Raw genomic sequence first — 21,559 nt, 5'->3', positions numbered from 1 at the left:
GGTAACCCCAAACCCAAAATCTATAATACAAACACAAAAAAGAGAACGGAATCCGAACAATACTAAACATAGGGATCAAATCACAAAGAGAACAAAAGAAGAAAGGAATCAAAAAGAACTACAAAACACCCTAAAACAATTAACAAAATGGCAAAAGCATACACATATCAATAACTACTTTATAATTTGACTACATTCTCCAATCAAAAGACATAGAGTGACTGAAAGGATACCAAAAAAAAAAAGTTCTGTATATACGCTGCCTATAAGACATTTACTTTAGATCTAAAGGCCCACAGAGATTGAAAGAGGATTCAAAAGGGTATTCCATGCAAATGGAAATCAAAAGAAAGACAGGGTGGCAATATTTACACTATACAAAGTAGACTTTAGAACAAAGACTATTACAAGAGACAAATAAAGACATTGTATAATGATCAAGGGATTAATCCAAGATGATCCAACAATTGTAAATACCACCTAAACACATAAAGCAAATATTAATAGACATAAAGGGAGAAATTGACATTAACCCAGTAACAGTAGGGGACTTTAACATTCCACTTACATCAATGCCACATCTTTTTTTTTTTTTTTTTTCAATTTCTCCTTTATTTATTTTTTTTTCCAGTGTATGACAAATGCCACATCTTAAAAAAAAAAAAAATGCCACATCTTTCAGGCAGATAATCAATAACGAAACACTGGTTTAAAATGACACATTATGAGATAGACTTTATACATATATATAGCATATTGCATCAAAAAGCAGAGAGTACACATTATTTTCAAGGGCAAATGAAACATTCTCCAAGACAGATCACATGCTAGGCCATAAAACAAGTATCTCTAAATTTCAAATTTAACTAATTTGAAAACATATGAGGCACCTTTTCTGACCACAACACCATGGGACTAGAAATCAACTACAAGGGGAAAATACCTGCAGAAATCAAAAACATGTGGAAACTAAACAGTATGTTACTAAACAACCAGTTGATCACTGAAGAACTCAAAAGAAGAAATCAAAATGTACTGGGAGATATTTTTTTTTAAAAAAGGAACAATTCAAACTCTATGTGATGCAGCAAAAGAGTTTTAAGAAGGAAGTTTATAGCCAATACAAGTTTACTTCAGGAAACAAGGAAAATCTCAAATAAACAACTTAACTTTAGACCTAAAGGAACTAGCAAAAAAAGAAAAGACAAAATTTAAAGTTAGTAAGAGGAAATAAATCATAATGATCAGAGCAGAAATAAATAAAATAGAGACTAACAAAGCAATAACTAAGTGCTGGTTCTTTGAAAAGAAACAAATTCAATAAACCTTTAACTAGACTCATAAAGGAAAAAAGAAAGAAAGAAGGACACATAAATAAAATCAGAAATGAAAAATGAAGGGTTATAATAGACACCACAAGAATACAAAGGATCATAAGAGACAACTATGAACAGCTATATGCCAATTAAAGGACAACCAAGAAAAAACCAACAAATTTGCAGAAATGTATAGTCTCCCAAGACTGAACCAGGAAGAAAGGAAATATGAACAGGCCAATTACCAGTAATGTTATTGAATAAATAATTAAAAAAAAAAAAAAGCACTCCCAACAAACAAAAATCCAGGACCAGATGGCTTCACAGGTGGATACTACTACATGTTTAGAGAACACTTAGCATCTATCCTTCTGAAGTTATTTCAAAAAATTGCAGAGGAATCACTTTTATGAGGCCAATATCACCCTGATACCAAACTGAGGCAAAGATAATACAAAAAAAGAAAATTAAAAGTCAGTATCACTGATGAATCTAGATACAAAAACCCTAAATGAATTATTAGCTAACCAAACCCAACAATACATTAAAAGGATCATACACCATGATCAAGTGGATTTATTCCAGGGATGCAAGCACAGCTCGACATCTGAAAATCAATCAGTGTGATAGACCACATTAACAAATTAAAGAATAAATACTATAAGGTCATCTCAACGGATGCAGAAAAGGTTTTCACAAAATTCAATATCCATGTATGACTAAAAAAAATTGATGTTGAATTTTCCAGAAAGTGAGGAACATACCTCAACATATAAGGACCATATATGATCATCAAGCTGGTTTTAGAAAAGGTAGAGGGACCAGAGATCAAATTGCTAACATCCGCTGGGTCATCGAAAAAGCAAGAGAGTTCCAGGAAAACATCTATTTCTGCTTTATTGACTACGCCAAAGCCTTCGACTGTGTGGATCACAATAAACTGTGGAAAATTCTGAAAGAGATGGGAAGACCAGACCACCTGACCCACCTCTTGAGAAACCTGTATGCAGGTGAGGAAGCAACAGTTAGAACTGGACATGGAATAGCAGACTGGTTCCAAATAGGAAAAGGAGTACATCAAGGCTGTATATTGTCACCCTGCTTATTTAACTTATATGCAGAGTACATCATGAGAAACGCTGGGCTGGAAGAAGCACAAGCTGAAATCAAGATTGCTGGGAGAAATATTAATCACCTCAGATACGCAGATGACACCACCCTTATGGCAGAAAGTGAAGAGGAACTAAAGAGCCTCTTGATGAAAGTGAAAGAGGAGAGTGAAAAAGTTGGCTTAAAGCTCAACATTCAGAAAACTAAGATCATGGCATCTGGTCCCATCACCTCATGGGAAATAGATGGGGAAACAGTGGAAGCAGTGTCAGACTTTATTTTTGGGTTCCAAAATCACTGCAGATGGTGATTGCAGCCATGAAATTAAAAGACGCTTACTCCTTGGAAGGAAAGTTATGACCAACCTAGACAGCATATTAAAAAGCAGAGACATTACTTTGCCAACAAAGGTCCATCTAGTCAAGACTATGGTTTTTCCAGTGGTCATGTATGGATGTGAGAGTTGGACTGTGAAGAAAGCTGAGTGCTGAAAAATTGATGCTTTTGAACTATGGTGTTGGAGAAGACTCTTGAGTCCCTTGGACTGCAAGGAGATCCAACCAGTCCATCCTAAAGGAGATCAGTTCTGGGTGTTCATTGGAAGGACTGATGCTGAAGCTGAAACTCCAATACTTTGGCCACCTGATGCGAAGAGTTGACTCATTGGAAAAGACCCTGATGCTGGGAGGGATTGGGGGCAGGAGGAGAAGGGGATGACAGAGGATGAGATGGCTGGATGGCATCACCAACTCAATGGTGATGAGTTTGAGTAAACTCTGGGAGTTGCTGATGGCGTGCTGCAATTCATGGGGTTGCAAAGAGTCAGACACAACTGAGCGACTGAACTGAACTGAACTGAATGATCATCCCACAGATAACATCACACTTAACAGTGAAAAACTGAAAGCATTTCTTCTGAGATTAGGAATAAGAGAAGGATGCCCACTCTTGCCACTTTTTTTCAACATAGTATGGAAAGTCTTAGCTCCAGCTAACCAGAAAAGAAAAATAAGTAAATAAATAGAATAAAAGGAACCCAAATTAGAAAAGAAGAAATAAAACTGTCGCTGTTTATATATGACATGACACTACACATGTGTGTATGCATGCTAAGTGGCTTCAATCGTGTCCGACTCTTTGTGATACTGTGGACTACAGCCTGCCAGGCGCCTCTGTCCATGGGATCCTCCAGGCAAGAATACTGGAGGGGATTGCCATACCCTCTCCAGCAGATCTTCTTGACTGAGGGATCAAAACCACATCACTTATATCTTCTGCACTGGCAGGCAGGTTCTTTACCACTAACTAGTACCACCTGGGAAGCTCATGATACTATGTGTTGAAAATACTATGCATTGAAAATCCACTAGTAAATTACTAGAGCTCATCAGTGAATTTCATAAAGTTGATGGATACAAAATTAATACACAGAAATCTGTTGCATTTCTGTAAACTAAAAACAGCTAGCAGAAAGAGGAATTAAGGAAACAATCCCATTGATAATTGCATCAGAAAGAATAAATTACCTAGGAATAAACATATCTAAGAGGTAAAACACATATACTTGGAAACCTATAAGACTCTAATAAAAAAAATTAAAGATTATAGTCAAATGGACAGATATATCATGTTCATTTTTGGAAAAATTAATTTTATTAAAATGACCATACTATCCATACACTCTAAAGATTTAATAGAATCCCTATCAAATTACAAATGGTATTTTTCACAGAACTAAAAAAACTCTAAAATGTGTGTAAAAATACAAAATACAACAGACAAAATAGTCTTACAAAAGAAGAACACAACTGGAGATATTACTCTCCCTAATTTCAAACTACAATACAAAGCTACAGTAACCAAAACAATATAGTACAGGCTCAAAAATGGACACATAGGTCAACAGAATAGAATAGAGTCCAGAAATAAACTTACACACTTACAGTTAACTAATCTATGATGAAGGATACAAAACTATACAATAGAGAAAAGACAGTCTCTTCAATAAGTAGTGCTGGGAAAACTGGACAGCTACATGTAAAACAGTGAAATTAGAACATTTTCTCATACCATATAAAAAATAAACTCAAAATGAATTAAAGACTTAAACGTAAGGTAGGTAGGTTTAGTCGTTAATTTGTATCCAACTCTTGTGACCCCATGGACTATAGCCCGCCAGGCTCCTATATCCGTGGGATTTCCCAGGCAAGAATACTAGAGAGGGTTGCCCTTTCCTTCTCCAGGGGATCTTCCCAACCCAGGGATCTAACCTAGGTCTCCTGCAATGCAAGCAGACTCTTTATGGACTGAGCTATCAGAGAAGCCCCAGAAATCATAAAACTCCTAGAAGAAAAAAATAGGAAAAACATTCTTTGACATAAACTATAGCAATATATTTTGAGTCTGTCTCCTAAGGCAAAGGAATCAAGAAACAAAAATAAACAAATAAGACCTAATTTAAACTTAAAAGTTTTGCACAGCAAAGGAAACCATCACAACATGAAAAGACAATCTAATGAATGGGAGCAAATATTTGATGAGTTAATATTTCAAACATACATAAAGCTGATGCACCTCAACATCAAAGAGACCAATCACCCAATTAAAAAATGGGCAGAAGGCACAAAAGTGTAAGTCTCTCAGTCATGTCCAACTCTTTGCAACTCCATGGACTGCAGCCCACCAGACTTCTCTGTTCATGGAATTCTCCAGGCAAGAATACTGGAGTGGGTTGCCAATCCCTTCTCCAAAGGATCTTCCTGACCTAGGGTTGAACCCATGTCTCCCACACTGCAGGCAGATTCCAAAGAGGATATACAGATGGTCAACAGGCACATGAAAAGATGCTCACCACTGCTAATCACCAGAGAAATGCAAATCAAAACCATGAGGTATCATCTCACATCTGACAGAATGCCTATCATCAAAAAGAACACAAATAACAAAGTTGGCAAGGATATGGAGAAAAAGAAACCCTTGTGCACTGTTGGTAAGAATGTAAATTGGTGCAATCATTCTAGAAAACACTATGGAGGTTCTTCAAAAAACTAAAAAACAGAACTATTATATGATCCAGCAATTCTACTCCTGGGTATATATCCAAGAAAGTGAAAACTTTAATTCAAAAAGATAAATATACCCCAATGTTCATAGCAGCATTAATTACAAGAGTCAAAATATAGACACAACCTAAATGTCCTTTTAACAGGTAAATGGATAAAAAAAGATGGAGTATGTATATATGGGCTTCCCTGATAGCTCAGATGATGAAGAATTAACCTGCAATGTAGGAAACCATGGTTCAATTCTTGGGTTAGGAAGATACCTTATAGAAAGGAATGGTCACCCACTGCAGTATCCTTCAAAATTCAGGTTTAAATTGAAGAAAGTAGGGAAAACCTCTAGACCTATTAGATATGATCTAAATCAAATCCCTTATGACTATACACTGGAGGTGACAAATAGATTCAAGATTTAGATTTGGTAGACAGAATGCCTTAAGAACAATACACAGAGGTTCATAACATTGTACAGCAAGTGGTGACCAAAACCAAGGAAAAGAAATGCAAGAAGGCAAAGTGGTTGTCTGAGCCTTACAAATAGCTGAGAAAAGAAAGGCAAAGGAGAAAGGAAGAGATATACCCAACTGAATGCAGAGTTCCAGAGAATAGCAAGGAGACATAAGAAAGTCTTCTTAAGTGAGCAATTCAAAGAAAGATAGGAAAACAATAGAATGAGAAAGACTAGAGATCTCCACGAAAACTGGAGATACCAAGGTTACATTTCAGGCAAAGTTATGCACAATAATGGACAGAAATGGAAAGGACCTAAGAGAAGCAGAAGAGATTAAGAAGAGGTGGCAAGAACAGGGAAAAACTATACAAAAAAGTGTCTTAATGACCCAGATAACCACAACATTTACTTAAAACCAGACATGCTGGAGACATGTGAAGTCAAGTGGACCTAAGGAAACATTACTACTAAAAAGCTAGTGGAGGTGATGGAATTCCAGCTGAGCTATTTAAAATCCTAAAAGATGATGCTATTTCAGTGTTGCACTCAATATGTCAGTGAATCTGGAAAACTCAGCAGTTGCCACTGGACTGGAAAAAGTCAGTTTTCATTCCAATCCCAAAGAAAGGCAATGCCAAAGAATGTTCAAACTACCATATAATTGTGCTCATTTTACCTGATAGGAAGTGAATGCCCCAAATCCTTCAAGCTAGGCTTCAACAGTACATGAATCAAGAACTTTCAAATGTACAAGTTGGATTTAGAAAAGGCAGAAGAACCAGAGATCAAATTGCCAACATATATTGGATCATAGGAAAAGCAAGGGGATTCCAGAAAAAATATCTACTTCTGCTTCATTGACTACACTAAAGCCTTTGTGGATCACAACAAACTGTGGAAAATTCTTAAAGAGATAGAAATACCAGACCACCTTCCCTGTCTCCTGAGAAATATGTATGCAGGTCAAGAAGCAAAGGTTAAAATCAGTGAATGTAGCCATGAAATTAAAAGATGCTTGCTCCTTGGAAGAAAAACTACAACAAATTTAGGCAACATATTAAAAAACAGAGACATCACTTTGCCAACAAATGTCTCTTTAGTAAAAGCTATAGTTTATTCAGTAGTCGTGTATAGATGTGAGAGCTGGATCATGAAGTCTGAGTGCCAAAAAATTGACGTTTTCAAACTGTGGTGCTGGAGAATTGAGAGTCCTTTGGTCTGCAACGAGATCAAGCTAGTCAATCTGAAAGGAAATCAACCCTGAATATTCAGTGTAAGGACTGATGCCGAAGCTGAAACTCCCGTACTTCGGCCACATGATGCAAAGAGCTGAGTCACTGGAAAAGACTCTGATGCTGGGAAAGGTTGAGGGCAGGAGGAGAAGCGGGTGACAGAGGATGAGATGGTTGGATGGCATCATGGACTCAATGGACGTGAGTTTCCATGGGAGATAATGAAGGACAGGGAAGCCTGGCATGCTGCAGTCCATGGACTTGCAAAGAGTCACTGAGTGACTGAACTGATGCAGAGTACAACATGTGAAATGCTAGGTTGAATGACTCAAGCTAGAATCAAGATTGTTGGGAGACATATCAACAACCTCAAATATGAAGATGATACCACTCTAATAGCAGAAAGCAAAGAGGGACTAAAGAGCCTCTTGATGAAGGTTAAAGAGGAGAGTGAAAAAGTTGACTAAAAACTCAACATTCAAGAAAACTAAGACCATGGCATCTGGCCCCATCACCTCATGGAAAAGAGATGAGGAAAAAGTGGAAACAGTGACAGATTTTATCTTCTTGGGCTCCAAAATCACTGTGGATGGTAACTGCAGCCCAAAATTAAACGACACTTACTCTTTGGAAAAAAAGCTGTGACAAACCTAGACAGCATATTAAAAAGCAGATCTTTGCCAACAAAAGTCTGTATAGTCAAAGCTATGGGTTTTCCAGTAGTCAGGTTCAGATGTGAGAGTTGGACCACAAAGAATGCTGAGCACCAAAGAACTGATACTTTCAAACTGTGCTGAAGAAGACTCTTGAGAGTCTCTTGGTCTGCAAAGAAACCAAACCAGTCAATTCTAAAGGAAATCAACCCCGAATATTCATTGGAAGGACTGATGCTGAAGCTCCAGTACTTTGGCCACCTGGCCCAAGTTCAGTTCAGTCACTCAGTCTGTTCGACTTTTTGCGACCCCATGGACCGCAGCACGCCAGGCCTCCCTGTCCATCACCAACTCCCAGAGTTTACTCAAACTCATGTCCATTGAGTCAGTGATGCCATCCAACCATCTCATCCTCTGTCGTCTCCTTCTCCTCCTGCCTTCAATCTTTCCCAGCATCAGGGTCTTTTCAAATGAATCAGCTCTTCGCATCAGGTGGCCAAAGTATTGGAGTTTCAACTTCAACATCAGTCCTTCCAATGAATATTCAGGACCTGATGCAAAGAGCCTACTCATTGGAAAAGACCCTATGCTGGGAAAGATTGAAGGCAAAAGGAGAAGGGCAGCAGAGGATGAGATGGTTAGATAACATCACTGACTCAATGGACATGAATTTGAGCAAACTCTGGGATATAGTGACGGACAGAAGAACCTAGCATGCTGCAGTCCATGGGGTGGTAGAAAGTCAGATACGACTTAGTGACTAAACAAAACAAATTAATAATTACCTTAAATGTCATTGCACTAAATTCTCCAATCAAAAGATATAGCATGGTAGATAACATTCTAAAAAAAAAAAAGAAAAGAGCCTATAATATGCTGCCTACAATACTTTAGGGCAAAGGACACACAAAGAATATAAATACAGATTCTCACTAAGTAAGATGTTATTTGTTCAATAGTTTTACATAGCCATCTTCCATAGAAAAGGAGGATAAGCTTTTCAATTCCACAACTCTGGTACTAAAATTTAACAAAGATAATAAAAGTAAAAAAATAAATAAATAAAAAAACCCACAAACTAATCTCATTTACAAATACAGATGCAAAAATAACAACTGTAGTATAAGCAAATAAAAGTATGAAGTACATTAAAACAAGACTATACCATGACTAATCAGTATTTATTTCATCAGTTAATTTGAGAAACAAAAACCAATAAGATATACCATAAACTAAAATGCAATATATCATAGAAATTCCTAATAAAGTATAACTAGAATATTTTTAATGGTTAAAAATATCTTAAATCAATAGTCAATATAATATTTAATGGTGAAATATTAAACAAACACAATTCCATAAACTAAAAACTAAAATACAGGTAATAACTAAAAGACAGGTAATAACCTGTCTTTCCTAATATTATTCTTGACATTCTAGGCAGTGTATTAAAAGAAGTGGTGAAAAAAAGGAACAAATAACTGCCAGAAAAGAGGAGAAAACATATCAGCTGAAATATGACTAAATCTAACAAGCTTGACAAAAAGGGAAGTTATAAAATGAGCCAGCAAAATTCAATATCATCCCTAAATATAGTAACAAAAAGAGAGTAGTATGAAAAATATAACATTCACAAATAAAAATATTAAATATTATAGAGGAAATATTAAAAGAAATGTGCTGAATCTATATATAAGAAATAAAACATTGTTCAGAAACATAAAAGAATTGATTGAATAAGTATTTGGAATGGAAAGATTCAACATTAAAAAGATTTTAGCTACCCTATAGTTTTATAATCTTTTAAAAAATCACTTTGCAACTTTAATTAGCAACTTCTAAATCCAAGATAAATTTTATAGAAGTATACAAGCACCTTAAAGAAAAATTTTGAATGAGGTCTTGCAATACTGTTCAAAAACACTATAAAGCTACAGTGATTAACACAGCCTAGCACTTTAAAAGTTTAGATAGAAAGATAAATGGAACAGAGCCAAAAACTGAGAGTAGCTACAAATATGCAGTCCATATGTAATAAAAGATGTTACTTCAAGTCAGATGCGATAACATAGATTATTTAATAAATGATACAGAGATATTTGGTTAACTGCTTGAGAAAAAAATTTGCAATTATCCATCAAAGTATATCCAAGAGGAGTGAAACAGTTAAGTGTATAAAAATATAGTCAAAGAATTGGAAGAAAATACAGTAGAATATAATTTTAGATTGGGAGAAATCTTTCTAAACAAGCCCCAAACAGGGAAGAAAAAAAAAAAAAAGAGCATTAAAACAGGGAGGGAAAGATTTGATGACAAAACCATAAAGTAAAGAAAATGACAAAATACACAAATATGACAAAGAAAGGGAAAGGCTAGTACCATTAAAGAGTCTTATGAAACCGTAAGAACTAAACAAATCCTTTAAAGGAAAAATGGGCAAACAACATAAACAGACAATTTACAAAGGAAGAGACATTTAATCCAAATGAATTTATGTAAAACTTCTCATTATCAATCAAAATCAAATGAATTCAAATTATATCAGCAACAATGTTATATTCCCCTATCAAACTGGCAAGGAATGTTTAAAATAATCATAGTTGGCAAGGAAATACTTGCTAGTGAGAGCACAGAATCCTATATTCTATCTGAAGGGCAATGTGGAAATATGAACTAAAAGTCTTTCTAAAAAGAACACATTCTTCAACCCGGTAATTTCACTTTTTCAGAATATATACATATATCCTAAAAAAATAATTACTAATTAACACTGAAAATACTAAAAAGTTAGCCATATTCAAGGTTTTCTTTATAATGACAAACAATAAAACCTTAAATATTGAATAACAGTCTCAGTTAAATTATAAAAACCTCACTTTATATCATATTTGCAGCAAATAAAAGTAATATTTTAGAAGACAACCTAATCATAGGGAAATTCATAATATATCATTAAGTGGGAAAAATAAATTACAAAAAAATAGTAAAAGGATGATTCTAATTTTAAGGGAAAATAATTCTAAGGCATATGCACATATTAAAATGGAAAGGATATACACTATAATATAGGTAGAATTAAAGGACAATCATTTTCCTTTAAGTGTGTTTATATTCTTTTTATAACACATATGAATTTTATAAAGAGGGGAAAATAATGAAATATATAAATACACATTGCTAAGATACACTAAACCAATAGTAGTATGTTTTTCATTTCTTTTCCTTTTTTTTTTTTTAATTTATTTTGTGGCTGCACCACATAGCATGCAGGTTCTTAGTTCCCCAAACAGGGATAGAACTCGACACCCTCGTAGCAGAGGCATGGAGGGCTAACCACTGAAACACCACGAAATTCCCCAGGTATGTTTTTCTTGGAGATAGTATTTAAATCACCCTAAATTTTCTGAATAATTAGAACTAATTTTGGTGACTAATAACTGACTTGATCTTACCTACAATAAAAGTGTGTGTTGAGTTTTAGTAGTGGCTCAATGAAACTACTTGAATACTACTTTAACTAAATATTTTTAATTTTTTATCATATTTTTGGAATCTTTTTATATGACTATGCTGACAAAATATAAAGATGTAAAAACAGACACTAATGTAGAGTAAATAAAAATGAAAAATTTAGTAAGAATCTTATCTTCTATGCCCATAAAAACAGAGCAGCACACAAATGAAAGTTCACATTTTACAAACAGAATCCAGAAAAACAAAAAGTTAAAGGATTTGAAAAGCCTGATTTTGCATGTTTCACTTTTGAGATTTTGACTACATAAAACTAGTACAGTTTTTGCATTTTTGAATCAAAAATAAAGAAATATAGAAAGTGGGATTGGAAAGATAACCCAAATCATAAAAACTTGATGCTGAATCATAACATAATAAAATGTTAGCTTCCACTTTACTGAGAGAAAACAAGACCCCCATCATTCATGCTGGCAAAAGCTTGCCTTTGCATAAACCATTTCTGTATTCACTGTCATAAAACCAATGACTTTGGAAAGGGAAGAAAACAGAGAATGACGTGCAAAGTAGCACAAACCATGTTATTGCAGCTGGATAAAGAATATGTCACTAATGACTTTCTACACGTCAGTTATAAATTGAGTTTCTTTTTTTTTTTTCCAAAATAGCAAATAGCCTTTATGAGTTCAAAACAGAAGCAGTGAAATTCAAAATACTACCCACTTCCCACTTGATTTTTTTTTCCACTTGATTTTGATACTGCATTAGTTAATAGAATGTTATTAATTATTCCTTGGAAAAGATACAACTACCCTTTCTCTTCATTTGAGGTGAACATAACATGTCTGAATACTAGGCAATATTCTGTAATAAATTCAAAATAAAATTTTCATCAGATAGTTATCACCAAAGGTTCACCTTAAATGAGAAATTATCCATGGGACTATTCACCTGAAGTCATTTGATAAATTCAGAAAACTAATGTAATTAAGTTCTCAAATTGTCAGTTTAAGTGACAGGATGATAGATAGAGTGATGACTATCTATAAGGGATGACCGAGAAAAGTAATTAATGACAACAGATTCTATCCACAAAACCAAAAGCTAGTGATACAGTACTTCATCTCCATAAAGGAATCAACAAGAGGGAGCTGGGAAAAAGTATAACTGCTTAACTGATAGGGCAGCTTAATTTTGTAATGGATTGGGACTGCCCACTTAACTTGTTTCAAAATAATAATGCCAATCAATTATCTTTAAAATAAGGATGCTCATCCTCAGCCAGGTCAGAGATCATGAAATTTTAAGTCCTGTGAAATCTATTTGAGATTAATTAACCTAAGATCCTATGGGCAGTTAATAACAACCACAACTTTCCCTCATGAAGGTTTTCTTAAGGGCAAGCAGTTTTAAAAGCTTTACATATACTAATTCTTTTAATGAGCCTTGGTAGGTACTTTTGTGTGTGCTCAGTCGTGTCCGACTCTTTGTGACCCCATGGACTGTAGACCGCCAGGCTCCTGTGTCCATAGGATTTTCCAGGCAAGAAAAATGGAGTAGGTTGTCATTTCCTCCACCAGGGGATCTTCCTGATCCAAGGATTGAACCTGTGTCTCCAGCATCTCCTGCATTGGCAGACGTATTCTTTACTACTGCACCACTTGGGAAGCCCAAGTACTTTTACTATCCTCATTTTAGATACAAGGAATTCAAAACATTGAAACCTTCAGTGGCTTGCCCCAAGTCACTCATCTAGTAAGTGACAGAGCCAGAATTTGAACAGGGAACCAGGCCTCAGAATCCAGTAATAAATATAAATAGCACATTCTATAAACTCCTTGTTATAGTTACTACAGCTGATCATTTTTGACCAGCAAAAAAAATTCAAATTAGTGATTTGGATTCATCACTTCAGTTCCGTTCAGTCGCTCAGTTGTGTCCGGCCCTGCGACCCCATGAACTATAGCATGCCAGGCCTCCCTGTCCATCACCAACTCCTGATGGGAGTTGGGGCATCACCCAAACCCATGTCCATTGAGTCGGTGTACATCTCATCCTCTGTCATTCCCTTCTCCTCCTTCCCCCAATCCCTCCCAGCATCAGGGTCTTTTCCAATGAGTCAGCTCTTCGCATCAGGTGGCCAAAGTATTGGAGTTTCAGCTTCAGCATCAGTCTTTCCAATGAATATTCAGGACTGATTTCCTCTAGGATGGACTGGTTGGATCTCCTTGCAGTCCAAGGGACTCTCAAGAGTTTTCTCCAACATCACAGTTCAAAAGCATCAATTCTTCGGCATTCAGCTTTCTTTATGGTCCAAATCTCACATCCATACATGACTACTGGAAAAACCATAGCCTTGACTAGACGGACCTTTGTTGGCAAAGTAATGTCTCTCCTTTTCAATATGCTGTCTAGGTTGGTCATAACTTTCCTTCCAAGGAGTAAGCATCTTTTAATTTCATGGCTGCAATCACCATCTGCAGTGATTTTGGAGGCCCGAAAAATAAAGTCTGACACTGTTTCCACCGTATCCCCATCTATTTGCCATGAAGTGATGGGACCGGATGCCATCAATTAAGCTACTATAATTTCAAAGGTAAGAACTAAAATCATCTTATTTAATTTGTTCATTTTTGACATAACATGTTTTTCATACTTTTTTGTTCAGCAAATGAAACTATGGGCTTCCCCGGTAGCTCAGCTGGTAAAAATCCTCTTGCAATGCAGGAGACCCTGGTTCAATCCCTGGGTCCAGAAGATCCCTGGAGGAGGGTATGACAACCCACTCCAATATTCTTGCCTGGAGAACCCCAATGAACAGAGGAGTCTGGCAGGCAAAGAGTCAGACACAACTGAGTGACTAAGCACAGTACAGCTAAAGCTACTGTTTTCCTTCTGTGCCAAGGAGGAAATTAATGAAGTAGTTTGTTCTGTAAGTTATATGTTTATAGACTAAAAAAAAAGGTAAAATTTTCGTTCTATAAACATTACAAAAGAATAAAAGTTCAGGAACACACTATATATTTACCCTCTCAAATATAAATAAATATTAGAGGTAAGAATTTAATGTTAGGGTACAGAAGATAAGCAGATGTATTGCGGTACAAAATAACATTTCTACATTGATATGTTTGATATTTTGTATACTGTACCTTTAATTTCTCCAAGAAGTTCACTGGTATTTAACCTTTCCATTTTTTCCTTCCAATCTTTTGAAAGTAGTTTTTCCATGCAGGAGGAATCTATTAAAATAAAAAAGTAAGTATTAAAAATATTATACATGTTTTAGATAAGTATTAAAATATTACAAATATAGAAGTCTATGGAGTTAATGGAGAAATTCTATCATTCAAAAATGATCAAAGATTTTTTCGTTGTTGCTGCTTTAACCCTAGGATATAGACAAGTATATTATTCTATCTATTATAAAATACCACAACTAAATTTTTTTTTGCTGGAAAATTATTTACACTAGTCCCAGGAGAAAAAAAGACAATGCTCAATAATCTTATCTTGGTATTATAATTTTAGCTAATTAATATCCAGCCAGTCTTTATCATTTCTTTAGACTAATAGAACAGAACAAGGAGCTTTTTTCCACATGCTTAAGTTTAGATATTATCCCTTTTAATTCAGGTGATTTTTTTTTTTAAGTCCAAGCAAAATTTGTGTGCTGTTCAAGGAAGAATGACAAATTTTCAAGTGAGAAGAGAATAATCAACCTGTAACTCCTTGTTCCTTAAAAAAGAAATACACAGATGGCAACTTTTGTAAACACCCATTTAGAGTAAAATGCAAAGAAAATAAAGTCAAGATATTCTCTGTCCCCCAGTAATAAGAACAGTTAAAACCTTTATATAAAAAGAGACACATGATCTTTTCAAGAAGATCCTTATTTAAACGTTATTTGACCTACTGCATTACTAAACAGCATACTAGATTTTGGAAGTTATTACACTTGTTTCTATAAGATTAATAAAGCTTAGAGAAGTTTACATTTAAGAGTGTTCTAATAATTAGCAAATTTTTATAAATGAGTTATTTTTTCTCTGACCAGGTAGATTTGAAACTAGAGCTACTGCTTATAACTACTTACTTGCATCTTTTAAGTCTCAAATTTTAATAAACAGGCCACATTTCCAAAAGGGAAAGCAGATTTAAATACTCAATCCTTGTGCAAAGCATACTCCCATTATACTTTAACATTCCAAGTGTCAAAATTCTGATAACCTCTTTTTAAAATTATATTTAAAATACTTATTTCAACTCCAAATGTTTTTTCTCTCCCATATCAGTACCTATCTCCTTAGCATTTTCCCTTTCATTTTTTCTCCAACTTCTAAATCCTCCTTGAATTTTTCAGAATGACAGTAAGGTTAAGATGGATCTAAAGGTTTTCAGATGCTTGATAAGCTTAGGCAAAGACAGTGAGCCCCTGGGTAAGAGATGAGAAGACCACTGCATGGTTAGAACATATTGGTGAAAACAATTAACATTTGTCCATGACATGATCAATCAATCAAGGAATGGATGGAATCCAGATCAGTGTGTTGGGAAACTGCTGATGAAGAACTAGCTATCACAGGAGCCAAAGTTCTTTCTAAATAGAAGTCAGCTTGATTCTATTAAGTGAAAGTCTTTGCTCCTTCCCTTACTTCTTCCCTTCTTTCCTTTCCTCCTTTTCTTCTAGGCTTTCCTATTAATTATTTTCTTAGGCTTAAACAAGTGATCTACCACTGTGATTAAAAATTGGATTCTGAGTGACCTGCCAATAGGGTCTCTATGCATATGTATATGTTCAGTTTGCATTTAATTTCCAAAATATTCTCTTGGATTTTAATTCAGAAACAAGGTGTATACATTGTTCCATACATATTTTGTTTCTAGGATAAAATCAAAGAAAAGATAATGTTAGGTGTGGGGTTAAGAAAGAAATCTTCAAAGTCATGCCTATCAGAGATTACTTTTCCTCAAATCAGGTTTAAATTTCTGGATATAACATTAGGTCATATGTAAGAATAATCAACAAAATGTCTTCAACTTCCTCTCCTACTCAGTTTTGTTACTTTTTTAAAAAACTTTTTCACATATATTACAACATCATACTAAACTGATAATCACTGATATAAATGCTAAAGCATAACTTGTTTGGTTAAAATTTGAGTTGAGTCGACATATTATAATGATCAAGACAAAATCTCAATTTACTAGTAATGATCGAAAATTCAGAGCAAGTTCATGAACCAGGATTAGATATACACTAAATGTAAAACAGGCTAAAATATGTCTCTCATTTCTATTAATAGACCTGAAATCTTTCAGAGCTCCAGGAAAAGAATGCTAAAACTTCATAGGAGAAAACAGAATTATATGGACAACATGAACATACACTTCAAATATTTATCAAATATGTTTGAAGACACAGCTTTATATAAGAGCTAGTCATTAATTAAATGGTTAATAAATTAAAAACATTCACATTTCTATTAGAAAATTAATCCTCACCATAATGCTGAGTTAATCTAGCTATATAAATTCTCATTTCAGTAGAAGAAACTGAAAGGAAAAAAATAAAGCAGTCTTTGCATGTCTATATTTACAGCTCATGAAAATAGTAACAATCACTGATTGTCTTTATCTGCAGGGCAATAAAAGTAAGGACATACCACTTTATCAACATTCAAAACTGTGAGAAAGTCTCTTGAAAAACAGGCTTCTCACCTAAAATCTATTTGCCAGCCCTCTAAGGTCATACATACACAGTAAGCACTCAGCACATTCCATAATGTGATGTAAAACAAGTAAGGTGAGAGAAGAAAGTCCAGAAGATGCACGTTGTTATTAAATACTACATAGGCCGAGGATACTACTGCCTCTACCAAGATGTTTCTGACTTGAAATGAGGACATGTAAAGTAGATAAAATTAAATGAAATTTATATTTTCAAATTTACCATTCAAAATAATATCCAGGTAAGGACAAAAATTAAAAATCAAGTATTCATCCTCCTTGTGCCACATACTTCAACTATATTACTAGGACACTAGCTTTACAGAGGCAGTTCATCAGATCAGACTTTGCCCCTTTCTGACCATGCACAAATGCAAAAATCAAAGAGGTCAAAATAAGTAAAGAAGTCCAATTTGCACTATGTACAGGGAAAGATTAAGCCCATGTTTGAATTCAGTACTCATGCAGGATTCCAAAGAATCCTGGAAAAAAAGAACTAAACATCACCCAGAATTCTTGGACCACTCTACACAGGAAAATATGTTTTACATGATTGACTGGTAAACATCTAATACAGTTATGGCAGTGCCACAGTCCTCAAAACAATGAAAAAATATACAGTGTTTTTCATTATCTGAGTCTGACTACTCAAATTTTAGTATTTTGACTGAGTTGTCTTCAGCTAATTAGGAGAAGACTAATTCAGTTAATTAAAATACCTTTTGGAAATTAAGACAAAAAACTACAACATTATAGTATCACAATATTATAGTATGTGTCACCATAATATGTACATATTAAAAATGAAGGTAAACCTAACACTTCAGCATAAAAGTGAAAAATACCAAAATTAATTCCTATTACTTTGCAAGAATTAGTGTCCATAAAACAATACATAATTAAAGAAATGCAAGAGTTTATTATATTTATCTTGTCCAGTTTTTATAAATAACATGAGAAAAATACCACTACCAAAAGTTAAGAGTTGAACTTCAGTTCTTATTTATTTTTAATCAAGGGTTTTGACATACTATATAATTCTCAGCTGCATGGCTATGTTTTCCCTTTTCCTTTGCAAATCTAAGTTTTTCTATTTCAATAAACTTTTTCTAAGGAAAAAAGGAAAGATATAATTCAGAACTAACATGTTATAAATATCTAGCATAATGGATTGCAAAGCAATATTTCTGCTCCTTAAGTACCCAGGTATCAAACCAGGTAAGTCAGGAATGTTTTATCATGCTAATAATTAATTTCACAGCACAAGAGAAATTTGAAATAACAGTATGTAAGATATTTATTTCCTAATCTAAATAATGATATTTTAGGAACAATTTTAAATTATTCCTAGTTAAACAAAGTTTCAGTAGTATTATTAACTCTTACTATAAGCAAAGTAAAGAGTCTAAGAGAGTAGATAAAGAAATCATCACTAAAACTAAATCACGGGGAACAGGAAAGGATAATGGGAAAAATTTTTTATTGTACTTTAAAACAATTTACCTGTGAGTAAACACTTACCATTATCCCTTTTACCTCAAAATGATATTTAAAAGTTAGAAATGCTAAAACATTAGAAACAAGACATAGAAAATAACTTTAAAATAGTTTAATGAGAAACAACAATGCCTGCTTCTCCTGTGTGCAGATTTCCTACTGCTTTTTTAACTTTTTTTAAAGCAATCCCTTTTATTTTTACCACAGGAATCATAAATTTCAAGGGCAATAAATTTTCTATGTATCCAAAGAACAGTGAAAACTTATCAAAAGTATCCTTGACCTTGGTTTACAGCTAATTTTGATAATATATATTTATATCCCTGCTGATCATCAATCTCATATTTTTCATTAGGAAACAGAGATGCACATGGCAGTTACTGTACATTTTTCCACAGTGACAAGTGCTCCACAATACAGTGGGATAAAATTGGAGCTTGGAGAGCTTGAAGAGCACTCTTAAATTTTAATTAAAACCCTCCAAGCTCACTAAAATAATTAGACACTAAAATGCGCCAGTTTTATTTTGAAGTCACTGTAACGTACAGAGCACACTCCCTGATCGACTGTGCGTGCTCTCCTCTTTCTCTCCCGCTCTCCAGTGAAACAACTGATTTTCCAAATATGAACAAGGGGGTATAAATAGAGGCTATTCTCAATCTTGCTCTTCATGCTGGGAAGCTGACAGAAAAGACAGTAGAGGGGCTTCTCAGACTGCACCAAACGAACCTAGAATAACTTGCCTAACCAAGAGTTCGAATCACTGACAAACGGTAGATAAAGTTCAGTCTTCAAGGAACACCACGAGTTATATCATTGATCTTTTTTGATCCAAAAGCCAAACCTTTAACCTCTTAAATGTTTTTGCTATCTTAAAATATCTCATACAATGCTATATTCCATCCTATTTTTAGCCAAGCAGCAAGAGAAAGCATGCCTTTCCCATACAGCAGGGCAATGATATAAACATCAACACAGATGCTCTGCCAGGAAGAGCTGGACTTCTCAAGCACTTGATCATTAAGGAATGCACCAACTGTTTTGGATAATCTCGTGCCAGCTCCCCTTTTGCTCCACACTCCCCTCTGGGAGTGGCCAATCTTGTCCTGGTCCTAATTTTTCATTTTACTCCTCCATAGCCTCCCCACCATCCCCCAAAAGATGAGAAATGGCATTTATGCCTAGCAATGAAAAAGCAAGCTCACTTCCCCAAACAGACCAAAACTTTCAAACAATTAACCCTCCCCTCTTCTTTCAGATAAATTACTAAGTATAAAATGCAATCTGTTTCCTTTGTTTATTCAATATGAACAATTTGTAAATGACTCAAGGATAAAATTCAGAAAATGTTGTGCTAAATTAGAACCATTATAAACATGCTAATGACTCAATGCTTGAGTAAAACACGCATGATCGGTGTGAAGAAATAGATTTAGTTCCTGTGAAATTCTGTTGTGCTGCTTTAAAATGATTTGGTCATTAAATCAAATATATTCCTTCCAGGAAAAATGTTAATTCTACAACCACTTTACTAGATAATATACTGTGAGTGTCTCGGTATGTATGTGTCAATGGTAGCTATTGAAAATGTCATTTGAACTCTTAGATGCACAATTTTGACATGTTTATAACAGAGAGAAAGCCCCACATTTAAGAGCTGCCAGAAATACATATATAGACATCATCACATTAATTTCAATATTCTCTCTTTGTACTGTTTTGATCTACCAAAGTCTGATAATGTTTTATAGGGACCACTTAAAACTGGCACTTAACATACATTCATGGAACTCACATTGTTCTACATGTGCAGGTAAGAGGTATCTCTTTCATCTGCTTTCCAAAGCTGCTTAGCACCTAAAAGTATCAGAAGGATCATTGAAAACCAAATTCCTCCTGCATATATATCAAAGTACAACTGCTACCAATGCCAATGTAGAAAAAGAGGGGCAACCAGCAGGTGAATCAGAGGCTCACAGCCTCCTGCTGTAGCTGAGACTTCAATGATCACTAAGACTAAAACCCCATTTCAGAAATGAGGAAACAGAGTCAAGATATGGAAGTCACCTCCCTGAACTTGCCTTGCCCAAAGTCAAACAGTCAGTGACAGAGTCCTGGCTCCAGTTCAGTGCTGGTTTCACTGAAATGACTATTTAAATCATTACTTGACATCAGTTTTATAGTCTCTATGAAGCAGCTCTCAATGATAGAAAAAAATAATAATGTGTGTGCTAGTCACTCAGTCATGTCCAACTCTTCGTGACATTATGGACTGTAGCCCATCAGGCTCCTCTGTCCATGGGATTTCCCAGGCAAGAATACCGAATTGCTATTTCCTCCTCTAGGGGATCTTCCCAACCCAGGGATCAAATCCAGGTCCTCTGCACTGCAGGCAGATTCTTTACCATCTGAGCCACCAGGGAAATCCCAGTGAAAATTATTTTTTTCTATTATGATGCATAGTAATAGAAAATAGTAGGAAAAATAATTATGTTCAATAATATAAAAATAATAGAAGAAATCATGTCTGTTATTAATTTCTTCAGATGTGGAGTGAAGCACTCTAGTTCTTTAGACAGGGATGCTAAAAATGGTATTGCAGTGAAAGTAGTGTTCAACAACCATGTCTCCCATACATACTCCATTAGGCCGATCTTGTTCCTCCATACTGCATTTTCCATAACGTCTTACCTTGTCTGAACTAAGAGCTTTCTTTACCTGAAAGCATCAACTAAGGAATAGCTAAGATACTGCTTAAAAATACTGTTGAACTCAAACAGTAACCCCTTCCAGATTACAGTTTATTTCATGTACGCTGTGCACAGATGTAAGTGCAGAGACTGATACTTTTCCATCACTCCACTGCCAAAGGCTAAAGGTAGTCAAATACAACACGGGACGTTGCTCTTTGTGTTCTACAAACGTTTGATTTCATTTTCACTCTTTCAATTACATATTTAACTGCTTTTTTAAAACTTCATAGGACTGTGGAAACAATAATTTTAGGCATCCATTGTATCTTATACTCCTTCTTTTG

The 21,559-nt window shown here is 34.8% G+C and overlaps 1 protein-coding gene across 32 annotated transcripts in view; it reads right to left on the bottom strand.

Annotated features, from left to right (window-relative positions):
• Nucleotides 1-21,559, bottom strand: part of SOX6 (SRY-box transcription factor 6) — a 685,495-nt gene that overhangs the window by 265,127 nt on the left and 398,809 nt on the right. For all 32 annotated transcript variants that reach the window (XM_061146939.1, XM_061146891.1, XM_061146914.1 and 29 more), the window contains one exon: nucleotides 14,448-14,537. In XM_061146939.1, coding sequence (XP_061002922.1) covers nucleotides 14,448-14,537 — 90 coding nt within the window. The remainder of the gene's footprint in view (nucleotides 1-14,447; nucleotides 14,538-21,559) is intronic.

This window comes from Dama dama, chromosome 1 (assembly GCF_033118175.1).
Source record: "Dama dama isolate Ldn47 chromosome 1, ASM3311817v1, whole genome shotgun sequence".
NCBI classification, from domain to species: Eukaryota; Metazoa; Chordata; class Mammalia; order Artiodactyla; family Cervidae; genus Dama; species Dama dama.
The sequence above is the reverse complement of the archived record's forward strand: the minus strand, read 5'-3'. Positions and strand labels throughout refer to the sequence as shown.